Source organism: Phoenix dactylifera, chromosome 14 (genome assembly GCF_009389715.1).
Source record: "Phoenix dactylifera cultivar Barhee BC4 chromosome 14, palm_55x_up_171113_PBpolish2nd_filt_p, whole genome shotgun sequence".
Classification (NCBI taxonomy): Eukaryota; Viridiplantae; Streptophyta; class Magnoliopsida; order Arecales; family Arecaceae; genus Phoenix; species Phoenix dactylifera.
In genome coordinates, this window is record NC_052405.1 from 19,005,975 (window position 1) to 19,018,545 (window position 12,571).

Genomic DNA, 12,571 nt, shown 5'->3' on the forward strand with positions numbered 1-12,571 from the left:
TTTTGATTTTAAAAACCCATTTGCAGCGTACTGCAGTAGCTCTAGGAGGTAGTTCAACTAGATTCCAAACATTATTTTTAGCCATAGAATCTATCTCATCTTTCATAGCATCTAGCAATTTGGAGGAATTTACTGAATTTATGGCTTGTGAGAAATTTATTGGATCATCTATATTTTCGATGTCATAATCGCTTTCTTGAAGGTATACTATATAATCTGGTGGAATTGGAGATCTCCTTACCCTTAATGACCTTCTTAAAGTTGTTTCTTGATCCACTGGTTCTATAGGTGGAGGAGCAACATTCTCAGTGATAACTGGCACAGATTCAAGTGGAATATTAATAGTAGACTCATCCTCCTCCAAATCATTATTAATGATAGGTGGAGGAATCATTGGCTGCTTATTTGAATCTTGCACATCATACGGAGTTTGCTTTTTCTCAAAATTAATTTCTTGAGGTTTTATACTCCTACTGATTTGGTCATTTTTAAGGAATCTAGCATTTCTTGTCTCCACAATCCTCAAAGTATGATTAGGACCATAAAATCTGTATCCCTTGGACTTTTCTGGATAACCAATAAAATAACAAATAATGGTTCTAAAGTCCAACTTTTTCTCTTGTGGGTTGTACACCCTTGCCTCAGCTTGACACCCCCAAATGTATAGATATCTTAAGCTAGGTTTCCTACCTGTCCAAACTTCGTAGAGTGTTTTTGGGACAGCTTTAGTAGGAACCCTATTTAGGATATACACAGCGGTTTTTAAGGCATCACCCCACAGAGAAATTAAGAGAGTTGAGTGACTAATCATACTTCTTACCATCTTCATTAATGTTCGGTTTCTTTTTTCCGCAACTCCATTTTGATCAGGAGTACCAGGCATAGTGTATTGTGCAACTATACCTTGCTCTTGAAGAAATCGAGCAAATGGACCTAAATGTTGTCCAGTTTTAGTATACCTACCGTAGTATTCACCATCTCTATCTGATCTCACAACTTTAATCTTTTTATTAAGTTGTAACTCTACCTCTGTTTTGAAAAGCTTAAAGGCATTTAATGCCTCAGCCTTGTCATACAACAAGTAGAGATACCCATAACATGAGTAATCATCAATAAAGGTGATAAAATACTTATAACCAGTAAAACATGGGGTCGAAAAGGGCCCACATATATCTGTATGTATGATATCCAATAAATTTGTGCTTCTTATGGCACCTTTCTTAAACTTGTTAGTCTGCTTTCCCTTGATGCAGTCTAAACAAGTTTCAAAATCACCATAGTCAAGAGTTGGTAAAATTCCATCATTTACTAATCTCTTGATTCTTTTTATGGAGATATGGCCTAATCTTCGGTGCCATAACATAGAGGAATTTTTATTTATCATGCTACGTTTTAATCCATAATGTTCTTTATTTTGCAGAGATAAAAGGGATAGCTCAAAGGATGTATCAATGTCTAATTTGAATAAACCATCCTCTAACAAGCAATTACCAACAATAATATTATTCAAGGAAAGGTTTACAAATGACCGTCCAAATGAAACGGTATATCCAAAGGAAGTAAGTGTAGAAACAGATATCAAGTTTCTTGAAAATCCAGGTACATAGAAGGTATTTTCTAGATACAAAATATGGCAAGTCTTTAAGGTCAATTTGAACGTTCCAACAGCTTCCACATGTGAACGCATCTTATTTCCCATCATGATGCTTCGTTCACTTTCCGTTGGAATTCTTTTGTTCAACAATCCCTGCAAAATTTTACATATATGGACAGTAGCACCAGAGTCAATCCACCATGTGTTATGAGGTACATCAATAAAATTTGATTTATAACACACTAAGGAAAGAAAAGTACCTTTCTTTTCGAGCCATTTCTTGTACTTGGTGCAGTCCTTTTTCAAATATCCCTGTTTCCTACAAAAGAAGCACTTTATTTGCTTTTTGTTAGTCATTTTAGCTGACACTTTCATTTTCTTTTTCTTGACAGGAATATGATGACTGGTACCGCCGACCTCTTTATGTTCTTTTCCTTTATGAGAGGTGAGATAAACACTCTCTTGCCTCTCTTGTTTTATTCTCTGCTCCTCATCAACACACATGGCTAGAAGTTGATTCATAGTCTATTTTTCTGTATGTGTGTTGTATGAGATCTTAAATGATGCATACTCCATAGGTAGAGAATTAAGAACAAAGTGTACAAGAAAAGTCTCCGACATGTCTACTTCCAATGATTTTAATTGGGCAGCGATGTCACATAATTCCATAATGTGCTCGCGTATGCCACCATTATCATTATACTTTAAGGAAGCAAACCTTGATATTAAGGTGCTGGCTAGGGCTTTCTTTGAACTCACAAATTGCTCTTCTACTACTGTTAAGAATTTTTTTGCAGTTTTGCAATCAGGAATTGAACCCTTTATCTTTTTGGAGATATGATTTTGTATGAGTAAAAGACTTAAGCGGTTTGACCGCTCCCATCTCTCATACAATTTTTTCTCCTCTGGCGTAGTTTCCTCCGTGGGGACAGGTGACATATCCTCACGAAGTGCCAGATCAATATCCATACACCCTAAAGTAAATGTCAGTCTTTCTTTCCATTCCAAGAAATTTGAACCATTAAGTATTGAGATGCATGATGTAGATTATGAAAAAACTGTTGGAAACAAAGCTGCAAAACATATGCTTACTATTAATATGCGTGCTATAATTATGCTAAAATCTTATCTAAATCACTAACCCATATTAGCAATTTAGTGAGTAAATCAAAATTAACTTTACATGATTTACCCCTTTACGATAAAACTAATGCATTAAGTATGATATTTAATGAACTTTATATATCTAATTCGAAAAATCTAAATAATAACAGCCAGATCAGGTCCAGATCGGTGGTGGAGCACTAGGCTCATTTAAGTACCAGCCTTTCTTAGGCACGTATGCCTTTTTGACAAGCTTTTCTTAGACACCGTTATTCAATGAATAAATTTCACTAGATATTGTTCAATATTAATGAAGAATTCAAGGCCTTTGGGCAACAAAATTTCATCATAAATATTATACTAATAACATTATTTTATCCCATTATTAACTTTGTATAATGACTTCCCTTTGGGGCTGGTTCATTATATATGATGTAACTATTCAATTTCATGAGATGGTGATAAAAGACTTTTTTTGATTAAATTAAAATAAAACATTCTAAAATTTATGGGATGCTTTGGCTCGTCACCACAAATATGCAAAAATTTAATCATTTTTTATGTTTTTTCCTACATAAGATGCTTTGGCTCGTCTCATACATATATCACCCTTTTATCATGAAAATATGAATAATATAAACAATTATGTATCATCATGAGAAAGCATCTAAATTGATCATTTATGTAATAAATTCATTACAGGGACCAATATGTAATAATCGATGTACTATTCTATAATAAATCCTAAGTGCAGGGATCATATAAATATATTTTAGGACCTTTCTGTAACTCAACTTTCTTCTGGGGACTGTATACAAATTAATGTAATGAAATTTGAGTACAGGGACCACATAAATATATTTAGAGCACCTTTCTGTATTTTAACTTTCGTCTGGGGACCGTATATGAATTTTTGAAGACCCTTTTTCAAAATAACATATTGTCGGGGTTTAACTGTAAAAAGGCCCAATTTAAGCCAAAAGGATTCGGGTTTCGGGTTGTGGGTCGAAACCCAATAACTCGAAACCTGTTAATCCCTTCACCCTTTTATATATATATATATATATATATATATATATCTTTAATGGATTCGGATTTCGGGTTGGAACCCCAAACCCGAAACCCAATCCACTTACTTCATCTTCCCCAAACGAGGCTGATCGAAAGAAGAGGAGGAGACGGCCAAAACCGGTGATCTCCTGCCATCCTTTCGGTGGTGCAACCGCCGTCGCCGGCCGCACGGAGGCTGGGAACACGGCGGCAGGCCGCGGGGACGGCCGCAAGGTGGGGTCGGAGGCCGGTCGGCTGCGGGGTTTGGCCGCAGCCCGTGGTTGCGGGCCGCAGGGGCGTCGGCCGTAGGCCTTGCTGCGGGCGCCGTGGAAGGCGCGGTTGGCGCCGCTGGCAGCGGCCATGGTCGCTTAGCGGCGGGTCCCAGGACATGGCGGCCGAGTCCTCCTTTCCCCTTTTTTTTATTTCCTTTTCTCCACCTACGGTGGCCATGGAGGCCACGGGGAGTCGCAGCCGCTGCGGGCGCGCCGGGGCAGCGGGCCGCAGTGGCTGCCGGGGAGTCAGGCCTTGGACGGTGGCCCTGTTGGCCACCAGTTGGACAGGGAGGGCTCTCCCTTCCTTTTCTTAAACAACAGTCGAAGGAAGTGAACCGTTTAGTCCCACATCGCCTAAATGAAAATACTTCATTTCTTTAAGTAAGATGGGCAAAAACGTTCCATCCCGAGATAGGAGTTTAGTCCCACATCGGTCAGATAAAAATCTTTCCGATGTTTCAATAACATCGGGTTCTTTTATTAATTTGTCCAACAGATTAAATTAGTATTATTTATTTTGGAATCCATCCGCTTTGATACCATTGATGGAATAATTAACCTTAATGAATTATAAATCATACCTTTATATCCATCTTGAAATGAATTCTGAGATGCGTGTAATCTCATCCGCAGCCACGATCAACCGAAATTGCTCTAATCTGGATAGAAATTAGCGAGAGATTTTCTGGAAAGAGAGAGCTCTTAATGCGTGTAATAGAGAAGGGGTCTAACAGGCTATTTATAGCCCTTATAGCCCTCTCCAGGGACCAAACGCCGTGGTTAGTTGCACCCGTGAAGAGTCACCCCTATCAAGGCAACCTTTCACTACCGTGCAATTACCTCAATGCCCTTGTAATTATCAAGATTTACAAGTGACACTTGTCAAGATATGGGTTCTAATTAAACGAGATCAGGGTTTAATTAAACGGGATCCAACAGCAAGCACAAAGACAATCAAAGGTCGTCGGAATTGATCTGGCAAGAGATCCACCGATGCTTAAGTTTGGCAGAGCTTTGGTGGCACAGGGTAGAAGAAAGAAGATCTAAAGAGTGGAAAGTATGAGTTGTGAGATTTGTGAGATCAAATTAGATCCATACCTTGGTCCTCGACCCTGTTTATATAGAGATGAGGATGTGGTTTTGTTATGCTCCGGCTTTGAAATCAGCGGCCGAGCTACAATTGTTTACTCTTATTTGCACACCTTTACTGCCCGGAGCTGTAGCCGCTCCTTTAGATTTGCCGAGTTGTAGATAGACTTGCTATATGTTGCATTGTCATTGACAGACAGTAGATCTGAAGGGTAATGGCAACTCAACATCGAATCCGGGCCAGATCATTATTGAGTCCCCGAAGTGGAAGATGATAATAATATTGCTTGATGGTATTTTAGGCAATTATGATGGATGGCCAGAAAAAAGCTTTGCATCTTTATGAGTATTATAGATAATATATTTATAATTATAGGGTACTTTATTTGATCACAATGCTTCCTTTAAGAATGATTCATATTAGATATTACCTTGCATCTATATTTTGATTGATGATTACACTCACACAATATCAATTTGCGCCAGGTAAAATTAAGGATTCCCTGCTTGATTTCTCACCTGCCACGGCATGAAAAAGAGCACTGCCCCCCAGTGGATCCAGGACAGACGCACGGGGACACCAGCATCGGTAGGTCGGTGCAGGGCCCGAGTTCCAGTGTTCCGCAGGAAGCACTATCAATCAGCTAGCGTCCTGCCACACACTGGGGTCCCTGCGCTTTTCAATGCCCATCGTTCATCAATAAATTTGATTGTCTGAACTAGCTGGGCACGTTAAGCAGGATCAAGAAGAGGACCACGGAGAGACCCCGACAGACTTTTTATGCGACTCAGCTCAAAAAAATAAAAAAAAACTCCCGGCGAACAGCCGCTACGGAAGAATCCTTCCCGTCCTGGATTTGGAATCCTCGCTACCGTGATCTGAGGTATTTGTTCCCGTCTTTTATTTTAATTCTATCATTTCGATTCTCGGTACTCTTTTCTCAATCGTTTCCGAGTAGTGATTATTTTTTTAAAATCGTGCAATATGGTTTGATTTTCCCCGTACGCCTTAGATGGAGATTTCATCGGAACCGACCACATCCACCTGCAGCCACTGGTAATCTCTTCTTTTGGTATTATTTTGTTGCTTTGATTTTCTAAAAATATGTTTGCAATTCCACAATTTATGGTTGTTAGTGGTGTTTCCAGTTATCTTGTTTTGATCTATTGTTCTTTTTAACCGCTGGTTAGAATACAAAGGCGTTCTTAGCTTCCCATCTTCGAAGTTATGTATCTTCTCAGGAATTTGTTATATGGGAGGGTATCTTTGTGATTAGAAGGAGAAAAGTTGATTTGTCTTTTATTATAAACTTGTTGGCCTTAGGATCGAGGTGGGGATGGATGAAAGGTAATGGAGAGTCTTTGAGTTTAACTTTTACGAGGATGTTCAATTATGTGTCAAGGCAGGCTAGAATAGTTGGATTTATCCTTAATGCACCTTATTCTTGAACGTATAAGAAAGTTGGATTGAATTTGGAAAAAAACTAATCCTCAGGAAATCTAAAATTGACAGCAGCAGAAGAAACTAGTCCTTTCTTTATAAATATGGGTTTGGCTATAGAGAGCAACGCAGGGCAAAAATGCTCCATCGAAGGACGTTGTAGATACGAAAGGCATTAATCAACCTGATCTCAACTTTCTCCAGACTTGTGCCAACATTCTAAGTTATGCTAGCATATGGGTTCAGGGAGCCACTGTAACGTGTACACTGCTTATACCTGGTTAAGGGCTGTTAGCATGTTCTTTGTATTACTGTTAAAAAGAATAGAAAAGTCAGGTTCAACTTGACCATTCAAACTAAATAGTAAGGGCTGCTTTGGTATTGCTTCTGTTTTCTGTTTTTGTTTTAAAAAAATCCAAGAAGAAATTTGAGCTAGACTGAACAAGTATATATATGATGAAACTCTTTTGTTTGTAAATTGTTTGTAAAACCTTTAGAGCTTTTGGCAACAAAGATTTATGACTTCCAAAAAAAATGAAAATAGGAGCAAGAGACTGGCAGAAGTTCCTTGCCAATGCCATCTCCAAATCAATCTTCGTGCAGTATTAAACAAAAGTACAAAAACAAGAACCAAACAACCCCTAAATTTGCTGAAATCTTGGTAAATATAATACTTAATTCTGAACTATAAGTTGTAGATAAGGAAAGGCAATCCTTTTTGTCCCAAATTATATGAAGTGACACTGTACCATTGAATATCATGTCATGTAGAAAACTTACAGTACTGTACCATTGATTATCATGTCATGCAGAGAACTTATATTACTGTATGATTCAAGCTTTGCCGTACCGGTCGATATCGTACCATACTGGGTGTACTATACTGAATTGGTACGTAGTCTCGTACCATACCAACACTCGGTACGCCTTACCATCTCGTACCGTATCGTGTACCAACGCTATAATAATATGGTACAGGTATGGGGTTCGGTACCGAGACAGCGAACATTGGTGCCGTTGATTATCATGTCATGTAGATTACTTATACTAATCATTCCATTTGAAACAATCTGAATTTTAGATGTTATTGATTATTGGACTAAAACAAAAATTATCAAAGCTTAGATATGACAATTGAATTGAAATTTTGTATATGATCATCACCTAGAAAAGTATATTTTTCTTGTTTTTTCAAAGTTTAATGGGGATTTATATGTTACCGTCCCTATGGTGCATCCTAAGATTTGCAAATTCCTTATATCGAATTTAGGAAACTAGCTAATGCTGAAAATCAGATTTCTGAAACTTAGATCAGCCCCAGTCTGTTAAATCATGAAGTATAATGGTGCGGACATCAGCCCCAGATCATCGATCAGACACGTGTACAGTCCCAGGCACAGGAGGGCAACCCACCCAGTGACACTTTGGCTGGAAGATAGATTATGAGAGAGAGAGAGAGTCTTTATGTTTTATTTGTTGGGTACTTTGGTCTTTTCCTTTAGGGATATTTTGGTGTTTTTTTTTTTAGTTTTTGTCTATATAAAGGCTTGTAAGACTTTGTTAAAAGGAGGAATGATTATTAGTTTTGAGAGCTTCCTCATATTTTCTTTTGTTGGTAGATTCCAATACCCTGTTGGTGGATTTTGCGGGTTTAGTTACCATTGTTCGGTGAATTTCGAACGACCTATTGGTGGATTCCTAGGGTTTGCATTGTTTGGGACATTGTTATCAAATTGGTATTAGAGCCGAAGTGTCTACTACTCATCATTTGATCATCCTTCGCCGCTTCGTCGAAGATCCTAGTTTATGGACGGTCCACCTCCACTCCCATTTTCTCATGTGTACTATGCACTTTCTTACTTGTTCTTTGCTTAAACACTCGCACTGCGAACGCCGGATCATATCGAAATTCGTAGCGCATCAAGCACAACAAGTTTCGAACTTGAAGAAGACTTCGACGCCCTCGCCAAGCCCAAGGAGAGATCATTGCTATCGCCGAGCCACACAAAGAGATCATCGTCGTCGAACGACAAGAAGAACTCGTTGTCACCGCCGAACCACAGCGAGATTCGACGGCCTTCTTCTCGGGTTCCTCCGTCATCACTGTCTGTTGTTCTTGCATCATCCAATAGACGCCAGAAGCCAAGTCCTTCATCGTTTTCATTGTCGCCGTCATCTTAGTTGCAAAAAAAAGAAGGGCAAACAGAGAGCGCAAAAAAAAAAAAAAAAAGACTAACAGATTTCAGTTTTTTTCCCTTAATCTTCTCTCCAAATCTCGAAATCCATCACCACTTTTTCCCTTTTCTTCCCTCCATGTGTCCCACCACCCAAGGAAAGTGTAATTAGTTTTTCTAACAGATTACAACTCATTTAGAATTGAAATATGGCTAACAAATTTCAGATTTGGCCTTTTCCCCAAATATCTTTGAAACTAAATTTGCTCCTCAAATTCCAACTATCCATAATCTTCTCTCCAAATCTCGAAATCCATCACCACTTCTTTTCTTTTCTTCCCTCCATGTGTCCCACCACCCAAGGAAAGTGTAATTAGTTTTTTTAACAGATTACAGCTTATCTAGAATTTGAATTTGGTTAACAAATTTCAGATTTGGCCTTTTTTTCTCCAAATATCTTTGAAACTAAATTTTCTCCTCAAATTCTAACTATCCATAACAATCCAAGCAACCCAAATCCACATGATTTTTGTTGCGAGATTTTTTTTTCACTCAATTAGCGTAATTTTTTTTTCTTCTCCCACCGCTCCTCTGCTGCCGCTACCCACCTCGGCGCCGCCACCCACCTCGACGCCGCCACCTACCTCGCCGCTGCCACATCCACATGCATTGAGAGGGCTAATAGCATAGACAAGACAGCTTTTCACCTTTTCTAGTCATTAATTGATGATTTAGACAAATCAGTTGTTTATTAAATCCACACACACACTTACCTAACAACATAGTCATTTTATGTTTTAAATTATTCAGTGATGGCCTTAATTATTTCTCTATGCATGTAGTGAGAGAGATATTCTAACTCCAAACATGGAACTTCACTATGCGCATTGTTCTCGCAATCTTCAAAAGTGTGAGATTTGTGGAGATATGGTTCCAAAAAAGCATGCCAATGAACATTACTATGAAACTCATGCTCCGGTACGGTGCTGATCATATCCTACATGTTGATTTTAATAAAAATTGCGATATGTTCTTGACAATTGGTTTCTATTTTATCAACCAGATAGTCTTTCCATGTTTCCAGTGCATAACTTTAGTTACTTTATGTGAATTTTATATAGTTGATAGTTGTATCTTATACTGTCCATCAACTTTTTCAATAATTGGAAAGACATCATTTCTATTTTTTTGCTTTTATACAATTCTAGTTATAACAAGTATTGAGAAATGAGAATAATGTATTAAGAATATTTTTATCAAAAAATAATTGGTATTGATTATGAAAAACTTAATGCCATATTCAATATATTATCATTATAAGGCTTTGGCTGAGACAAAAATCCTCGATAAATAAAGTTTATATTTGATCTATGAAAGATGATCCCCAAACATAGTATATAGGCCTAACTAAGTGGTGTCTTACAACAACAGTATGTTGTGTCTAGAACCACCAAGAATATGGAATGGTCAAAAGTCCAAACATGTTTCTACGATCTCAATCTGTATTTACTTGAATGATGCTATAAATCTCCATCAAAATGAGTCATTTCATAATTGAATAAAAACCGTTCACGACGGGCGGGGACTCAACAATGCTTTCCTGCGGAATGAAAGGCCATCACCATGCCTGAGTGCAAAAGGATGACTATTGCCTATTGGTTTATTTGTGCAAGGAGGAATTCTAGTTTTATGATGTTTAGCAAACTCAGAAGACTCATCTACGATGCTAGACATTTCATGACCACTAGAGGAAACATAATACAAAATAGAAAAAGATGGACATGCTGAGTGAAAATGCTAGTTATCTAGAGCCTCTTTATGTTCTACATTGTTGAAGAACTACCATTAGGATCAAGAAGATATATGCCTCCTTTCTCATGTTCACCAATTATCTTCCTCATATGGACATCTTGAAACTCAGTGTGAGATGGATAAAATGTTATATTGCAGTTCAAGGAATTAGTCAATTGACTCACAAAAAGTAATAGCGAAGTTTAGACACATCAAAATTAGATGTCAATAACTTGGTGGTGGAAGTCTGGTCTTCTGTTTGACTTGATAGGTGTGAAAAATGAGCAGTTTGGTGTGTACCACTTGGAAAATATCATATTAAGGCCTTCTCGATCCAAGAGAGACTCAATCCAAACAAAAACTGCATGAACCTCTCAAATAAAGGGCCGAATGAGTAGTTCGGCAGTATATTAGGGTCAAATGCGCCAAACCGATATCAAATCAATCTTGAACAAAGTGGTACCTGTGTACTGCTCGAGTTAAAAGGTGGTTTCCCACCATTTGAAGTTGGAAATGAGAGGAAGGAAAAGGGAACAAGCTGTTATATCAACCAATTTGCAACCTTTTTTCGAACTAGAAATTCATTCTAATTAGGTGTTTTTATTTCCTATACTTGTTTTAAATTTCATCAATGATTCAATTCACTAATTCATGACTAATTGGCGGAACTAAGGTGAGCTCTATTAAATTATATGTAAATCTTATGTGAGCATTGGACCCTAGAGCATGAATCCTAGATCAAAAAATGAACATTTTTGGGGATTTTAAGGTTGATTGCCAAAAACCTACATTAAAATTCAGGTAAATTCGAGAATAACCTGAGCAATTAACTTTTGTTCAAGATGATTTTTGAATAAGTTGCTAAGAGGGCCCTATCTACAGTCCCACAAGAATTTGTTATCTCACTATCACATCAAACTAGCTTGTAGCCCATTCTGACTTCCAATCAGGTGATTGTGGGTTTTGAGTCTCACCTCATGTGCTAGAATTATGCAATCATGCATTTATTCCAAAGATGGGTTTGAATGTCTCTAGAGAGAAAAGAGATGCACAATTAATTTTGTGGATTAATCTTGTCAAGTCCACCCTAGGGGAGTTTTTCTCTTTTGATAATGTGGGCGTTTTGGATAATGTAGCTCATGGCTTCCAATAGGCTCAAGAGCATGGTTGGCCGTACGAATTGGTAGTGAACCGGGGTGGCTCTCCCTGTCGGTTCTAAATAGATGCCGAACCCAACTCCTTGGTTAGAAGGATCTCCAGCTCAATTAACTTGGTTCAATCCCCTCACCTGGCTCAATTAAACTCCCCCCTCAGTCGGGCTTGCGATCACTTGAGCACTCAAGACTGCTCGTGAACATTCTGCGAACCTTGCTCAGGAGTCTATTGGTACCAGGGCACCTTTGATTTAGAGACCTTAAGAAAATGCTAAAGAAAATTGAAAGGATAATATTATGTAATTTTATTGCAATTCCATCAATTTTACATGGAGCCAGGGGTAGATTGTAGGGTACAACAAGAAAGAAAGAGAACTATATTGGTTAAGGGTCAAAAATATGATACTAGAAATAGGAATTTAGTGTAAAGACGAAGTTTTAATATTTATTGAAGTTGCCTTATTTAGGAACTTGGAGGTTTGTTTCGGAATTTACCCTGGTTGGAGTTTAGGAGGTCTATCTTGTCCGATTACAGACTTGGAGGTCTTATCTCAATTTTACCTTTAACCAATTTAGATACTAAGAGGTATTTCATGAACTTATCTAGTTTAGATAAAGAGGTCTGTCTAGATTTTGCCCTTGCCTAGTTTAGAAATGTAGAGGCTTTTATTAATCATGTCTTTGACTAATTTAGATAAGCAGAGGTCTTTCCTGAACCCATCCAATTTGGATGCTCAAAGAGTTTTTTCTTGACTTCCCCTTGTCTAAGTTAGAGATGCAGGTGTCTTGTTTAACCTTTTGCCTTTGTCTAATTTTGAGACTTAGAGTTTTTATTTGAACTTATCTAGTTTAGAAACATCAAGGTCTATCTTTGTCATAAGAGAGAAGCCATTCTTGAAGGT

At 38.0% G+C, this 12,571-nt stretch overlaps 1 protein-coding gene across 3 annotated transcripts in view; it reads left to right on the forward strand.

The window, feature by feature from the left end:
- Positions 1 to 5,851: 5,851 nt before the first annotated feature.
- The window catches only part of LOC103724120 (XIAP-associated factor 1), a 48,082-nt gene continuing 41,362 nt past the window's right edge, over positions 5,852 to 12,571 (forward strand). For 2 of the 3 annotated variants that reach the window (XM_039133866.1, XM_039133868.1), the window contains exons 1-3: positions 5,852 to 5,993; positions 6,123 to 6,166; positions 9,567 to 9,702. In XM_039133866.1, coding sequence (XP_038989794.1) covers positions 6,123 to 6,166; positions 9,567 to 9,702 — 180 coding nt within the window. In that variant the 5' untranslated portion in view covers positions 5,852 to 5,993. Of the gene's footprint in view, positions 5,994 to 6,097; positions 6,167 to 9,566; positions 9,703 to 12,571 lie in introns of all 3 variants that reach the window. The other variant, XM_039133867.1, reaches the window with a different exon arrangement.